At 44.6% G+C, this 17,515-nt stretch overlaps 1 protein-coding gene across 1 annotated transcript in view; it reads right to left on the bottom strand.

The window, feature by feature from the left end:
* Positions 1 to 8,910: 8,910 nt before the first annotated feature.
* Positions 8,911 to 17,515, bottom strand: part of CCDC180 (coiled-coil domain containing 180) — a 60,339-nt gene continuing 51,734 nt past the window's right edge. The window contains exons 34-39 of the mRNA XM_049626849.1: positions 16,006 to 16,166; positions 15,327 to 15,464; positions 14,481 to 14,592; positions 11,144 to 11,249; positions 10,232 to 10,367; positions 8,911 to 9,083 (exon numbers count right to left, since the gene is read on the bottom strand). Coding sequence (XP_049482806.1) covers positions 8,952 to 9,083; positions 10,232 to 10,367; positions 11,144 to 11,249; positions 14,481 to 14,592; positions 15,327 to 15,464; positions 16,006 to 16,166 — 785 coding nt within the window. The 3' untranslated portion in view covers positions 8,911 to 8,951. The remainder of the gene's footprint in view (positions 9,084 to 10,231; positions 10,368 to 11,143; positions 11,250 to 14,480; positions 14,593 to 15,326; positions 15,465 to 16,005; positions 16,167 to 17,515) is intronic.

Below are 17,515 nucleotides of genomic sequence, written 5' to 3'. Positions count from 1 at the left end.
TTATAGCACCTTGGGGCACCTGGGTGGTTCAGTCTGTTGGGTGTTCGACTTCAGCTCAGGTCATGATCTCGCGGTTCATGAGTTCGAGTCCTGCATTGGGCTCTGTGTTGACAGCTCAGAGCCTGGATCCTGCTTCCGATTCTGTGTCTCCCTCTCTCTCTGCCCCTCCCCTGCTCACACACTCTCTCTCTCAAAAATAAATAAACATTAAAAAAAAAGAAAAAAAAATTATAGTACCTGGAGGCTAGCTGTTGCCTAAGAAAGGAGCTAACAAGGTATTGGCCAGAGCAAGCCACCAGAGGAGATTTCCTCCAGATAAATGGTTCTTAATATGAAAGTAACACAGTCTGCAAGCACTAACACAGCATTTCCCTCTCTTCGTGCAGTACATATTCCAAAAAAATGGATTTGAAGGTTGATATGTATATATATCATATATGAATATATATATGATATATATATGTGGTTGTGTATATATCATATATGAATACATATATGATATATATATGTGGTCCCTAATCAGAATGACTGCAGTGTTCTAGCGCTGGGAAATGCATAGAAAGTATAAAGACAAAGTAAACATCCCCCCCCCATGAAAATCTCTAAGGCAAGCCATAGACCTGCATAATAGAGGTTAACAAATGGCTTGCACCAAATCCAGGTACCAATTTACTGGCTGACAATTGTTCAGAAAGAGACTTGATCTTTACTTTGCCATTCTATATCCATGGAATTTTTCTTTTCACATCTCCAAATGTTTCCAGTCAATTCTTCCAATTTTCTTCTCTACACCCTTTCCATCCTGGGAAGGCACTGTGTTCACCTCCAAGCCTGGTGGACCCTGGGTGGTAAGGTGGAGAACAGGCTGGAGGAGTGTGACCTGATACTTCTCCAGATGCTTGCTGACAACAACAGGCCAGACAATTAGACAGACAGCCCTTACAGACTATTTGCAAAATATTGTTCCTCTGCACGGACCACCTCTGTATCAGTGGGGAACTCCCCCTTGTGTATGAGCCCTGCCCTTATTGGGAAGGCAGTTATGAATGTCCAAATGCCATTTTGATCTAAAAACTCTCTCTCTAGAGTGTCTACCTGTGAACTTTAGTGTTACCTGTTGGCTAAAGAGAAAGAATGGAAACTTCCCTAAAGCGGGGGTTGTTTGATATTTGGAGAATGCTGTCACAACCTTCTTAAAATCTTCTCTTGGTCAATTGCCACACTTACCTCCTCTAAGCAAGCTTTAATTAATTGAATTTTTTGAAAGTGGCACTCAGAAAAAAAGTTCTAATTTCCAGCTGGCTATTTCTTTGCAAATAAACAAGACCCATTTAGAAGGTATTTGTAACTCAGATAATGGCCAGTTGTTCTAAATAGCAGAATTGGTAACTTGTCAGAATCTTTCCTTGGGTGTTTTGGAGCCTATACTGCTAAAGTTGAAAAAAGCATTGCTCTGGGTGATTCCAAGTCTCAATCCTGATCTTGTAATGTGTCTGGGAAGATCAAGTGGCCTCTATTTGAAACTACAAGATTTGTGGGTGGGTGTTATGACATGTTGCATAAACCCTATTGCTGGAAAGCTGATTTTATAACTTGTGTGCAATGTTTACAACATCACCAGCAACCTGTTTAGGGCTGTGGTGCTAACAAGATAGAAGTGAAATGGAAATCTAGGTCAATGTTGTGTAAACCGGTGTTCTTGGACTTATTCTTAAAGGTCTGAGGTTCTCAATAAGAATGTAAAATATTTACATTTTCATTTAGATGATTATTTTAAATAAATACAGCCACATTTTGCATCTTCTGATGACTACTTTATAACAAAGCAGTGCCATGCTAACAGTTATATATAAGGTCTTTATGAGGAAAACTACAACTCTTGCAAAAGGAACCAAAAAACCATTAAGTGGAGAGATATTCTATGTTCATGGATGGGAAGACCCAATATTGTCAAGATGTCAGTTCTTCCCAACTTGATCTATAGATACAGTGTGATCCCAATCAAAATCCCAGCATGTCATTTTATGGACATTGGCAAACTGATTCTACAGTTTATATGGAAAAGTTAAAAAAACAAAACAAAACAGAATAACTAACACAGTATTGAAAGAGAAGAAAAAATTGGAGGACTGGCATTATCAGACTTCAAGACTTTTTATAAATAAAGCTACAATAATTGATATAGTGTGTTATGGATGAAAATAGATCAATGGAACAGAATAAAGAACCCAGAAATATACCCACAAAAATATAGTCAACTGGTCTTTAACAAAGGATCAAAGGTAATTCAATGGAGAAACAATAGACTTTTCAACCAATGGTTTTGAAACAACTGGACATCCACATGCAAAAAAAAAAAATTTAACCTTGATACAGAACTTTCACAAAAATTAACCAAAAATGTTGTGATGTAGAATGTAAAACTATAAAACTCCTAGAAGATAACACAGGAGAAAATCTAGGTGAACTTGAGTTTATCAGTAACTTTATTTTATTTTTTTTAAGCTTTTACTTATTTTTGAGAAAGAGAGAGACACAGAGAGAGAGAAAGCACATTTGCACATATGCACATAAGTGGCGGAGGGACAGAGAGAGGGGGGTAGAGAATCTTAAGCAGACTCCATGCTCAGTGTGGAGCCCAATGTGGGGCGCAATCCCACGAACCATGAGATCATGACCTGAGCTGAAATCAAGAGTCAGATGCTTAACTGACTGAGCCATCCAGGTACCCCTGTCAGTAACTTTTTAGATAAAACACCAAAGGATTGATCCATGAAAGAAAAAATTGATAAGCTGAACATTGAAATTAAAAGCTTCTACTCTGCAAAAGACATTGTTGAGAGAATGAGAAGATAAGCCACAGACTGGGAGAAAGTATTTGCAAAACATATTATATGATAAAGGACTAATACCAGAAATACACAAAGAACTTTTCAAACTCAACAGGAAGAAAACAAAAATTAATTATTGAGGGATGCCTGGGTGGCTCTGTCAGTTAAGCATCCGACTTCAGCTCAGGTCACAATCTCATACTTTGTGAATTCGAGCCCTATGTTGGGCTCTGTGCTGACAGCTTGAAGCCTGGAGCCTGCTTCTGATTCTGTGTCTCCCTCTCTCTCTGCCCCTTCTCTGCTTGTGCTCTCTCTCTCAAAAATAAATAAATAAACTTAAAAATTAATTACTGAATTTAAAAATGGACAAAAGATCTGAACAGACACCTCAGCAAAGAAAATATGAAGATGGCAAATAAGCATGCCCAAAATACACAAAGAATCCTAACACTCAACAATATCTCAACAAATAAAATTTCAAAAACAAAATAAACTCACTACCTCCAGAAAAAGTATCTCAAACAAACCATTTTAAAAATGGGCAATAAAAAAAAGGGGCAACAGATCTGAACAAATACGTCATCAAAGAAGACAAGAAGATGGTAATAAACATATGAGAAGATGTTCAATATCATATGTCATTAGGAAACTGTAAATTAAAGCCACAATGAGATACCACCAAACACCTATTAGAAAGGCTGAATGCAAAAAATCCCTGGGGGCACCTGGGTGGCTCAGTTGGTTAAGTGTCTGACGTTGGCTCAGGTCATGATCTCATGGTTAGTGGGCATGAGCCCCACATCAGGCTCTGTGCTGACAGCTCAGTCTGGAGCCTGCTTCCAATTCTGTGTGTCTCTCTCTGCCCCACCCCCGCTCGTGCTTCCTCTCTTTCTCTCAAAAAATAAACATTTAAAAAAAAAAAGAAAATTAAAAAAAAAAAAAAAAAAGTCCTGATCATGTCAAATGCTGACAATAGTGTTGAACAACATTCCTGGTTGGAATGCAAAATAGTACAACCACTTTGCAAGACAATTTGTCAGTTTCTTAAAAAGCTAAACATAGTCCTACCACATGATCCAGCAATCGTGCTCCTAGGTATTTACCGAACAAGTGTTGGAAACATGTCTACACAAAAACCGGCACACAAATATTTAACAGCAATTGTGAATAATAACCCCAAACTGGAAGCAACCAAGAGGTTCTTTAATAGGTGAATGGATAAACAAGCTATGGTACATCCAGATGATGGGTATGATTCATCAATATAAAGAAATGAGCTATCCAGCCACAAAAAGACATGGAGGAACTTTATTATTTTTTTATTTTTTTTTCAACATATGAAATTTATTGTCAAATTGGTTTCCATACAACACCCAGTGCTCATCCCAAAAGGTGCCCTCCTCAATACCCATCACCCACCCTCCCCTTCCTCCCACCCCCCATCAACCCTCAGTTTGTTCTCAGTTTTTAAGAGTCTCTTATGCTTTGGCTCTCTCCCACTCTAACCTCTTTTTTTTTTCCTTCCCCTCCCCCATGAGTTTCTGTTAAGTTTCTCAGGATCCACATAAGAGTGAAAACATATGGTATCTGTCTTTCTCTGTATGGCTTATTTCACTTAGCATCACACTCTCCAGTTCCATCCACGTTGCTACAAAGGGCCATATTTCGTTCTTTCTCATTGCCCTGTAGTACTCCATTGTGTATATAAACCACAATTTCTTTATCCATTCATCAGCTGATGGACATTTAGGCTCTTTCCACAATTTGGCTATTGTTGAGAGTGCTGCTATAAACATTGGGGTACAAGTGCCCCTATGCATCAGTACTCCTGTATCCCTTGGGTAAATTCCTAGCAGTGCTATTGCTGGGTCATAGGGTACATGGAGGAACTTTAAATACATATTGCTAAATGAAAGAAGCCAGTCTGAAAGGCTACATACTGTATGATTCCAACCATTTGACATTCTGGAAAGGGCAAAACTATAGATAGGGTAAAAAGATCAATAGTTGTCAGTGATTGGGAGAGGAAGAGAGGAAAGAATGGGTGGAACATGGGGCCTGAGGGTTGGTTGTACAACTGTTCTGCATGATACTATAATGGTGGACATATGGCACTAAAGCATCTGTCAAAATTCATAAACCATGTAACACAAAGACTGAAACCTAATGTAAACTATGGACTTTAGTTGGTCCGTAAATTTTAACAAATGAATCACACTATTATACGATGTTACAAATAGAGTAAACTGTGGGGGCAGGGGATGGGATATATGGGAAATTGGTGTTCCTTGCTCAGCTTTTCTATAAACCTAAAGCTGCTCTAAAATATGAAGTCTGCTAAGTATTAAAAAGTTTAAATGAGATAATATTTGAGAAATATACATAGCACAGAAAGTCAACTGTAGTTTATCTACTTTTATTATTAATTCATTGCAATTATTTATGTCAGGATCAATTACTTTTTATGTAAGTTGATTTGGGGTTCATATCATAATTTACTGATTATATATTCTGCTATTGTAAATTTTAGGGATTATTATTTTTAAAAAAATTTTTAATGTTTATTTATTTTTGAGAGAGAGAGACAGAGAGACAGAGTGTGAGCAGGGGAGGGGCAGAGAAAGAGGAAAACACAAAATCCAAAGCAGGCTCCAGGTTCCACACTGTCAGCACAGAGCTCTACGTGGGGCTCAAACACAGGAACCTTGAGACCATGACCTGAGCCAAAGTCAGATGCTTAACTGACTGAATCACCCAGTCATCCCTAGGGATTATTATTTTTAATAATAATTAAAATTATGCATATCAAAATGTTTTCCAAATGTATTTTTTCTTCCATTAATCTTTAGTCCATGATAAACTTTGCCACGAGAAGTTTTAACTACTATTAGTTTTATTTTGTGCGTATTATTTTTCCTAGTATTCACCATGAGGGTCAAACATGGTGGGGTCAACAGATTCTATTCTTTGATTTACAGACATATGATTTTGACTCAGCTTTTTAGGAACATGTTGCTTGCCTACAAGACTTCACAACCCCACCTCTCTCCACCCCATTTATGAAATAGAAGAGGGTTTTCTGAGGTCTTCTTATAAGGGACAAGCAGATAAAAATCAACACAATCCCACTCACACACTGGTTTAGAACAGACTTTTTGTTCTCTCTGTGAATGAGTGAACACCAAGGAAAGAGAGGCTGTGGATGCCCCACGCACCTGGAAATAACCCCCTCTCCTCTTCATCTTGAAGTTCTGTGTAGGAAAGAGCACTGGTAGTTTCCACATTTTCATTCCCACTTTGCTTAAAAACCAGTTTTGATTTGGGCAGCAATTCAACAAATGAAAAGACTAAAGTTCTTAACCTTTCTGACAGCTAAGAGTGACCGAAGTTTAGGTCAATGACATGTGAACAGAGTATGATGGGGGACTTTGGGGAGGCTGGTCAGATGGGACAGATACAGCTGGGAGGGCCTCTTTTCCCTCCTTCTTTTCTCCTGCCTGCAGTCTCAAGTGTAGACCTGGACCATGGGCAGCCTTGATGATAGAAACCACATGCTAAGATGCTGGGGAAGGACAGATGACCCGTGGTCTTCCATGATGAGCAGTCCAGGACCAATAAGGATGGCCTGCCTCTAGAGCTTTTTTGGGTTTGGGGGATTTGCTTTTGTCTTTGGTTTGTTTTATTAGCAAATGTCCTCCACCATAGGGGTTGTAGGAAAGTTTTGTGAATACAGAAAAGGGCAGGTTAAGAGGACCGCCCCTCTCCTGGAACATAAGTGATTTTCTCTGGTTATTGTCAGTAAGTCACAAATAAGTCAGTGCTATCGTCCAGTTGCCTGGGGTGGGGGTCACTGGAGTTGTCCCACAACAGACAAAAGAGCTCTTTTATGTGAAAGAGATAGAAATCTCTTTGTGTGTGCCACATTATTTTTCTACTGGATTTTCTACTATACATAGGCAAATGTAGGAGCTTTGCCATTGAATCACTATGTGACCTTGTACAAGATAGGCCCTTTCTCTGGGACACAGCCCTTTGTGCATAGTGGCAGAGACAGGTATGCAGGCAGCTTGCATGATTCTGAGACTTGGTGTTTCTGCCTGGCTGACATTCATGCCCTCTTCTGTTGGGAACAGGACATTAGTGTTTCTTTAGGGAACTGCCCCTTCCCCACCCTTCATCCTAGTGGCTAAGTGAGACTGACAGCCCTTGCTGGGTCCAGTGGTGAACATATGACCCAGGCCTCAGCAGCTGTGGGGTGCACAGAGCTGGCTGAAGGAGACCCACCTCATGTGTGGAGCTACTAGTACAATGTACACGCATACACGTCAACTTGTGGGCTCGTGTATGCACTCTTCTTGGGTCTTCCCCAGGACCCCTTGTGTGTGCCTGGCCATGGACACAAAGCCTGGCTACCATACACTGTGTTCCTTTCTGTACCCATATCACTCCATCTCAACACCCCAACCTGTTTTGATGGAGCTGGACCTCACTGAGCATCCACTTATGTGGTTCTGTATCAGGCTTTTGTTGCACAATTGGGAAACTGAGGCCAAGAGTGAGTCAAGGACCAGTCTGGGGCCCAGGAGGTGGGCAGAGTCCGGAGGATAAGGAAGGGCTTTGGCCTTGTAGGCCAGGGCTCAACACATCCTGAAAGAGTTTACTTGGTGATGAGAAACTCTAGGATCCCAGGGGGCCCCTGCCCACCTCCTCTCCATTGTGGAGGTCATTTTCCTCTCCACATCCTCACGTGTGCTCAGGCACATTCACTCACACTGACTTCTTGGGTGGGGAACATGGAGGCATGGTCAAGAAAGAGCAGACATGGGAGAACTTACAAGAGGGAGAATGGAAAGAGGTTGGAGGCAGCTCTATCATGGGGCAGTGGCATCCATTTCCCTAACTACCTGCTCGATAGGGAAGTCCCTAAGGTTCCAAGGGTAGCTTTGAGAGAAGGACTGGGGTCTTGCAGTCCACCTCTGTGAGCACCTGGAACTACAATGAGCCCACAGTCCCTAGTGTGGACAGTGGCTACAGGAAAACAGGTCAGGAGGTAGGTCAGTGACAGGCCAGGGGACAGGCAATGCAGGGTGGGGGACAGGTGAGGAGGACAGATGTGTCTGGTGTGTGTGGAGGAGGGTTAGAAGGGGTCTGGAGCAAGGCCAAGGCTTCTTCCAGGCTCCCCTTCCCCATGACCTCATTCATGCTTCTTGGGATCATCTCCAAAACAATGGCTTGCCCCCAAGTCTTTGTCCACTTTTGGGGAACCAAAAAGTACGCTGAGGCGCTATACTGGCTGTATACCTTTGAGGAGGTTGTCTTGACCTTCTGAACTTGGGTTTCCACATCTGTAAATGGGAGCAAAAGCCTACCTCATCAAGTCATTAAAACAGGTAAAGCATAGGAAAATCCAAACTGATGCAAAGTCAAAATGCAAACCAGGTAAAAGGAACAGGAGTTGATGAAATCAAGGAAGGAATATAAGCAGTCCATCCAAGTGCCACAAAAAGCTATTAACAAATGAGATGTGGCATGGTTAGGCCATTTAATCAAGGAAGAGAAAATCAACAAGGAAGATGCAAGATGGAGGCTTCCAGAGGGAAGGATCTGAGTCTCACAAGATTTAAGGGGCCCCTAGGAAAATTAAGGAGTCCTGGAAGATTTTCCTCAAAATACTATAATTTGGTCAGGCAAGTTGCCAGGCAGATACCCAATCAAGACTGGATGAATTCTTTGTGGGTTGCATGGTTGCAATTATCTTACACTTTGTTAAATGTAAATATACCCATGCCCAGATAGTTTTATTATTTCCTTTTCCAAGATGAAGTGCCAAGCATGCCTATTGGAATTATGTCCTCTGAATTACTGGTCTCTATTTTAAGTGGCCCACTCCTGTGACCCACCAACCCTGATAACCACATGGAACCCCTTTCACCTCTGTCCTCCTTACCCATCCACGTGGGCAGGGACCACACCATGTCCTGGTCACTGATGAAGCTACAGTGCTGGGTATAAAGCAGGGATGGATGAACGGATGGATGGATGGATGGATGGATGGACGGACAGATGGATAGAGAAGGAGTCCATAAAAAATGAACCTTTATGTGGGGTGGGTTGAGGGTGTCACAAGTATAGGCCCTGGATGGTATCCACGGAGCGCTTCCAGCTGTCCTTCCAGCGCTGAGCCTCCTTCACCTGCAATGTGTTGTCGTCCTGGATCTTCTTCAACTCCTCTTCAAATAATGCTAAATATTTCTGGGAGCAAACCAGCAGGAGGAGGCCAGATGAGGAGGGACTTTTGGACTCTGGGACCTACAGGAATGCAATACCCCACTGGCGGGTGGTTTTTAACCTACTCCAGACACTGACAAGGGTTCCACAGATCACTTCTCATGTAATCTGTCCAGCAACCCATTCGGCAGGTCCAGTCGTTTTATAGATGGGGAAACTGAGCCTCAGAATCTTGCCTGGGGTCACCCAACTAGAAAGAGTCTGAGCAGGGACAAGGACCCATCCCCCTGATTCTGGACTCTGCACCATTCCTAACTGCCATCCCGCACTGTGGCTTCCTTGGAGCTCAGGGGACTTGGTTTCCATGTAAGGCTGATCCCTCCACACCTTGAACCCTTACTGAACTCGACAGAGGTGTCCCCTCTGCCCAAGCTTGGCATAGTGGCCAGGGAAGGGCGTGGGCTCTCCCCCAGTGGGGTCAGCCTATCTTGTACCCTGGGCAGGACAAGATTTCTCTCTCGGCACCAGGACCAACACTGCCACAGGCAGCATCTGGGTGCAGCCTCCTCTTTAGACAGGCCCCAGGGGTGACTAATAGGCACTGGGCTTAAATCCTGCCTTTGTTACTTCATAGCAGCACAAGGGGGACACATTTCTTTAAGCTTCAATGTCCTCATCAGTACTAGGTGGACAATTCTTTTCCTCATGGGGCCATTATGAGGAGTCAGTGAGATGCCTCATGTTGAGAGAAGCGTGGCAGGTGCTCAGTAACTGCCAGCTGCTCTACCTACTGCCTCCCACTGCTCCCGTGGCCTCTGTGCCTCTTACTACTCTGTCCCCTCACTCTGACTCAACTGTTCTTCCAGAGGTCTTCCTTCACCCCTCAGTCTGGGTGGTGTCCCTCAGCTGGGCTCCCCCTGGCACTGGGGCTCATGCCATCAGACCCACACTATCACTGGGATTGGACATGACCCATGAACATGGGTCTGCGAACATTAACTGTCTTGAGTGTTGACACTGTGCTCTGGGGCCCTCTGGCATGGGTCACCTTCCCCATGGGCCAAACATGAGGGCACCTTGGGATGGGAAGCTCCTTTCTTCCCAAGGCAGCCAAACTGAGCTGCCCTGTGCTCCCTAGGACATGCCCATCTGCACCCTGTCTCTTGACTCACCAGGTAGACGGCATCTCGGGCTTCCACAACCGCCAGGTGGCCCAGGGTCGTTTTGGTGGTGATGATGGATGATGTTTTCCGGAGGAGAATCTTGTTCTGGATGGTGACATCAGTGGGTTTGATTCCTGGCCACTTCCTACAAACAAACATGCATGTAAAAGTCTGACATGCTTGTCATCGTCCTTCACAGCGCACCCTCCAATCCCAGTGGAAACGTTTGGCATATCTTTGCCTTTTTTTATTTTTTAAAAGATCATGTTGTAAATGTCTTCCTTAAAAGAAAAACCTTACTGAGCATTTAACATTAAGTTTCTTCAAGTTCTTTTTCCTACTTTCACACTGAATCCATGGGTGTAGCCGGTCTTGGCTTCTGCACGGGAGAGAGGAATGCTGCACTTCTAGTTGTCTCCCTTTTGCAGGCCTCAGTTTCCTCAGCAGTGGGCCAGCCAGGTGGCAGTCACCGATTCCTGGCCCATTTTTCCCACTGTGTTGGGCAAATCCCCGCCTTACTTCCTCTTCCAGAGTCACATTCTTGGGGCACAGAGAACAAGGACTTTGACAGCTCTTATCACACATGCAGCGCTCCACAGTGCGACTAGTGACTCAAGAATGTGCCCCATACTGGGATGGGCCTCCCTTTCTTTGGGGGCCCCTTTGTGGGTCCTTATCAAAGGAACTAATAGCTGCTGAGCTCTTAACTGTGTGCCAGGGGCACTCTAAGTACAATCTCACGAAACTTTCTCTTTGTAATACCACAGAAGGTGGGCTTCCATGCCCATTTCACAGGCAAGGAAACTGAGGCTTAGAACATAATGCCTTTCCAAGGCTTCCAGTTGCCCCTGACTATGCTGCTGCCTCGTGCTCCAGCAAACTCAGCCATTGGTGGTATTCTTCAATGCTCTTGGCTCTTACCTGCTCCCCCGCTCAATCAGGGGCTTCTCACTTTCTTCCTTCAGGGAAAGCCTAGCGAGTTTCCTCCGTATGAGGATTGATGTTTTCTGTTTGGTAGGCTCCATCCCTGGCAGGCAAAAGACAGGTTATGACCATAGCTTCACACACGGGCTGAGATCAAGGGGATTTCCCCCGACCCTACGTTTAGAGGGATGAGGGCTTTCTCCCTTCCTCCCGACTTGGAGTGTCCAGTGGGAGGCAGAGCCCAGTCCCACAGAGAAGCTGAAAGCACCAGATCTGAAGGCCCAGTGGGGGTGGGGGGGCTGGTGATGGGAGGTGTGATTTAGGCGGTCTTCCCAGCTCCAAAGCCCAGAGCCCGACGCTCTGACCTTCACACAGCTTCCACAAGCCTCCAAATAAGCTTTATAGACCCCTCTTTGGCTTATACCAGCTCAAATGGGTTCTGAACTGTCCCTGGGGCAAACACATTCAATGTTGTCCCTCTGGCTCACTGACCTGTCCTTTCAAGTGCCTTCCTGACGGGGCTGCAGCAGCCGAGTGACAGCCAGCAGGCAGGAGCTGCCCCGATCTGCCAGGGAGGGCAGGGCCAGGCTGCTTGGCCCAGAAGCCAGAGTTACAGCAGGAGATTTGCAAAATCCCTACAGCAGGAGAGCATTTGCAAAAATGCAAAATGCAAGTGGACCCAAAAAGTCCACTTCCAGGAACCTATTGCCCCGGAATAGAGATATAAGGATGAAGATGTTCCCTTCAGCACAATTATAGGAGTGAAAAATTGGAAATGGCCCCACGTTCAACAGCAGGGGACTAATGAATAAAGTACAATGCACAGCAAGTGAAAATGCTCAAGAAGATGATTGACTGGCTTGGCCAATGTCCACCCGAGGGCGAATTAGGTCATGGAAGAGCACACACCCTGTAACACACACACACACACACACACACACACACACACTCAGGTCTGTGCCCAAAAGGAAAGGACTGGAAAGATGGGACAGCAAACATTAAGGGCACTTAGTTCTGAGTTAGAAGGACTGTGTTCTTCCCTTTCTTTGTAATTAAGATTGAGTTTTTAATTAAAAATATTTTTTAAAATGTTTTTATTTATTTTGAGAGAGAGAGAGAGTGATCAAGCAAGGGAGGGGCCGAGAGAGAGGGAGACACAGAATCCGAAGCAGTCTCCAGGCTCAGAGCTGCCAGCACAGAGCGTGATGCAGGGCTTGAACCCACGAATTGCGAGACCATGACTTGAGCCAAAGTCAGACGCTTAACCAACTGAGCCACCTAGGCACCCTAAGTTTTTAATTTTTACCATAACAATGTATTGTCTTTGTAATAAAAACTTTTGAGAGTGCACGTGTGAGCAAGTCGGGGAGGGGTAGAGGGAAAGGGAGAGACAGTTAAGCTGGCTCCATGCTCAGAATGGAGCCTGATATGGGACTTGATTGATCAAACCATGAGATTACGACCTGAGCCAAAATTGAGAGTCAGACACTCAATCAGCTGAGCCATCCAGGGATCCCAAAAGCTCTTAAAAATAAAAGTAATCTATTTTAATTACTCAGTAGGTAAGTAAATGGATAACATTTACTATATGATTTAAACCTTGGGGTGCCTGGAAGTCTCAATCGGTTAAGCGTCAGACTTCAGCTCAGGTCATGATCTCGCAGTTCAAAAGTTCGAGTCTGGGGACGCCTGGGTGGCTCAGTCGGTTAAGCGGCCGGCTTCGGCTCAGGTCATGATCTCGTGGTCCATGAGTTCAAGCCCCGCGTCGGGCTCTGTGCTGACCGCTCAGAGCCTGGAGCCTGTTTCAGATTCTGTGTCTCCCTCTCTCTGACCCTCCCCTGTTCATGCTCTGTTTCTCTCTGTCTCAAAAAAATAAATAAACGTTAAAAAAAAAAAACAAAACAAAAGTTCGAGTCTGGCATCGGGCTCTGTGCTGACAGCTCAGAGTCTCAGCCTGCTTCAGATTCTGTGTCGCTCTCCTTCTCTGACCCCTCCCCTGCTCATGCTCTGTCTCTGTCTCTCTTTCTCTTTCAAAAATAAACAAAATAAAAAAATATTAGTCTTTATATAGTTATAAAAGCAAAACACACGTTAGAAAAAGTTTAAACATCACCTAACGGGGGAAAAGAAAAAAATTTAGGAGTCTGTCACCATTCCACCCACCAGAGGTGATCATTGTCAACAGTGTGGGACCTGTCCCTCAGGCTCTGTCTTTCTCATTCTGTGTCTGTCCCTCACACAGATTCACATACATATATGTGAATATATGTTTATATCACATATGCACTTTTTTAAAAAAATGGTATCATAGATAAGTACTAATTGTGAACTTGCTTTTTCCCATAACAGTATTCCTTCCTGACTCTGCACACTGGCACGCGTAGACACGCTGACCCCCTTTAACAGCTGCCCAGTATGCACTTGTACATCGGGACCATAATTTACTGATCCAATCACCTACACGTGGATGTTAGTGTTGTTTCCAGTTCTTTGCGACATCAAATGATGCTGTGATGAATATGCTTGGAAAGATATCTTTGGAAAAATTGTGTATTTCTGTCAGATATATTCCTAGTGTTAGAACTGCCGGGTGAAAGGTATACACCGTCTGAATTTCGACAGGTGCTGACAGAGGGCTCTCCAAGACAGGGATATTGATGTACACCTCTCCAGGGGTCTCTGTGGTACCTGGGCTTTCTGACATTCTCACCAGGGCTGGGTGTCACTCAATTTGCAAACCTTGCCAGGCTGTTGGTGAAAAGTGATATCTTAATAGTGTTTACATTCTCATTATTCATCCTCAGTGAGGTCAAGCATCTTTTACACTCACTGGACATATGAACTGCTTCTCTTTTGCATTGCATGTGTTTGTCCTTTGCCTCTTTTTAGAAATGTAACCTCTACCATGGGGGAGGTTACATCTTTTTCTGGCCTATAGCCTGTTAGGAACATTTGTCCAGTTGTGGTTTTTCTTTCAAGTTTTTGACATTTTTCTTCGTTTTTATTTTGGCCATGGAGGAGTGCCAGCCATCGCCTTCACAGCTTCTGGCTCTCATCTCCTACTTAGGGAAGCTGTCCCTACTCCAAGATTATGAAAATATTTACTATTAGGGTTATTTTTTTACATATAATTTTTGACCCATTTGGGATTTACTTTTTTAATTAAAAAACAACAACACCTTACTGTTAACGAAAACCAAAAACCATCAGTCCTCTCGGTAGAGAATCTGGTTTCATTCCAGTGAGCTGGGGAAAAGCAGATGCCCTGGGCCCGTCTGCCTCCACCTCACCCCCACCCCTGGGGCTCAGGCACAAGGTCCACGGCACCACTTACTTGCAACCCGGACATCGTCGATGGTGACCACTTCATCCAACTGCAGCAGGAACTTCTCGGTGAAGGTGGCCAGGCTGGCTATGAAAAACCGGCCGTACTTCCTGGTGAATTCCTGCAGGGAACATGGGGAGTCTGCTGCTGCAGGGAGAGGGGTCTGCCCCCAAGGCCAGCTGAGGGAGGACTTGGGAAGCTGGCAGGTGAGACGAGACCAAAGCCATGAGTCAACTATGTCCGAGTTAAGTGGCATCTGGTCCTCAGCCAAGAGGCCTCTCCCAAGAGCTGACTGGGCTCAAAGATAGGAAATGGTTTAGAACTGGTCAAGCTGGGCGCCTGCGTGGTTCAGTCAGTTAAACATCTGACTTCGGCTCTGGTCATGATCTCACAGTTTGTGAGTTCAAGCCCTGCATCGGGCTCTGGGCTGACAGCACAGAGGCTAGAGCCTGCTTTGGATTCTGTGTCTCCCTCTTTCTCTGCTCCTCCCCCACCTGCTTACTCTCTCTCTCTCTCTCTCTCTCTCTCAAAAATAAATAAACATTAAAAAAAAGAGGTGGCCAAGGAACACCCAGAGGTTATTCACTAAACACAAAATACATAGATGTGGGTCTTGAAAAAAGTTCTCATTAGTAATTTTGTAATTAATTCATTTAGAAATCAAAAGATGCAAGTTAAGCCAGCCAGTAATGACCAGCCAGCTCTATGAAACCTGCTGGCTTTCATGCCCCTTTTGGCCAGGGTACCATCTAGGGGCCATGCTCAGTGCTGTTGCTGGACTGTCAGTTGGGGGAGACTCTCTGGGGGCAGTACAGCCCTCAGCATCCAGGCCTGGCAGCCAATGGCACCACTGACCTCAAGCTTCTCCCTGGTTGCCATAATCACAGTGTCTAAATCGTTCTGCCTTTTCTCTTCCACTTGACACAGAGACTCCATTTCTTGGATATGTGCGGGATGTCCAAGATTTTGATGGAGCTTCTGGGCATTTTCATCCTTTAATCAAACAATCCAGAAATCAGTGGGGATTTTGACCTGGTCTCTAGGTCAGGGCCAGAATGTCACGGGCCCATGCCCTCTGCTAAATGGCCATAGTCAGACTTGTGTGCTCTGACCCGGATGTGGGAAAGGCCATGGATGGACAGAGGAAGGCAGAGAAGGCAAGATGGGGGCATGACTGGAGCTGACTCTGAGGGCTGGGGAGTGGGAGAGCTGAGCAGCAGCCCCAGTATAACCAGAGCCTTAAGTCCAATAAAATCAATGGCATCCATGTCTCTGCTCCAAGAACCAGGTAGACTTTTGCTGCTCATGTCAATGACCACACTCCCACAGAATCAGCAGACCCACTCATTAAATCCAAAAAAGGAGTTTATTGAACACCTTCTATGAAGAAGAAGGCATTTCTCCAATGCCCTGTGTCCCTTAGTCCCCATGCAACGATGCCAGCCTGGCCAGTTCTGCCTATGCCTTGCCCCCATTTCTGAGCTCCCAGGGGCCCTTGGTCCCAGAGAAGGAGGACTAGTCCTGGGGCTCCCACCTTCCTTATCTCCAGCTTCTCCTGATAATCCCAGAACTGTCCCCGGATCTCTTTGGCAGATGCACAGAATCTTTTCCAGTGGTGTTCTTTGAAGTTCTCCATCACCAGCCAGCAGACCTGGGGCAGCAGCTCCTCAAATCTCCTCATCTGGGCCCGTAATTCTACAGGAGTTGGGAGGTGGGGGACCAGGCAAGGGAACAGAGCAGAGCCAAGATGCTGAAGTGATCTCTCCCACAAAGCCCCAAAGCAATTTCCCAAAGAGAAGGACTTGGTCTACAATGTGGTCATATCTATCTCATTAGGAGGGATCCTGTGGTCAGAGCAGTACAGAAAATACTGGATTAAGCAAATTCAAAGGACTTCTCTTCAATACTCTACAGGACTTCCCAGCTTATGAAAAGTGCATGGAGCCTTGAGGAGTCTGTTTTATCCATTATCTCCTCAAAGATTGCCTCGACCCTGGTCCCCTTCTGTCCCTGGGGACCCCTAAGTAGCTCTACGTTACACCTACCTTCTCATCCATATCCCTTTACCTCTCCCAGACTTTCATCTCTTTGTTTCTCTGCATTGTGTTTTGGAAATTTACTCTGATAGTAGAAGCCATTCACAATTTCAAAATTTCAGCTATTTATTTTTCCAATATAGAAGTTCTATGTGGTTCTCTTTCCTATTTGGTCATTTTCATAGTCTCTCACTTCTTCCTCATGTTTTCAGTATCCTTTTTAATTTAACTGTAATAAATACATTATTTTATATTCTGTGTCTAATAGGTTCAGTATCTGAAGTCTTTACTGATCTCCTTCTGCTGCCTCATGCTTTAGGGGACTTTTCCCTGTGTGTATGTGTGTGTGTGTGTGCGTGTGTTGTTTGTTTATTGTGAGCTCTTATTCTGGGAATTTGACTTGTGAGAATCCTTAGAGGCATGAATTGAAGGTGGGTTTCTTTTCTAGAAAGGATTTATGGTGTCTACCAGATAAGCATCTGGGCACCACTAATTCAAGACCATTTTAAGCTAAATTGTCGGTTGGAGGTCTTTTGGATGATCTACAAAAACAAAGTTAACTTCAGGCACCAAGGCCATTTTATAGCTACAGATTCTTATTAGAGTTTCCCTTCTGCTTTACCCAGTACCAAGGTTTTTTAATAAGACAGTTTCCTTCTAGTTGCTGCTGCTGGTGGTGCTGAAGGACAGGGGAGGGGGACTTGGTTTCTGTCTCATTTACCCCACTTTGCAGCTAGAGCCCTGAGGGGGTGGTCCCAGTTTTCTGTGGCTTGTGTCCTTCCGGACTTTGCACCATGGGTGGTCTGGGGCTTTGTCTTCTGCTCCCAAAGCCCTGGAGGCCATGAAAACAAAGGCTCAAGCTCACCTGGGAGTCAGCAATATCCTTACGGCAATGTGTTACTGTTCAATTTCTTTCTCGGAGTTCCTATTTTCACCCAATGTGGGACCCTTGTGTATTTCTTACTTTATGGGTAGCTCATCAATTAAAAGAGCTCATCCCAAAAATGG

Source organism: Panthera uncia, chromosome D4, assembly GCF_023721935.1.
Source record: "Panthera uncia isolate 11264 chromosome D4, Puncia_PCG_1.0, whole genome shotgun sequence".
Lineage (NCBI taxonomy): Eukaryota > Metazoa > Chordata > Mammalia > Carnivora > Felidae > Panthera > Panthera uncia.
This window is presented reverse-complemented; position numbering and strand designations above follow the sequence as displayed.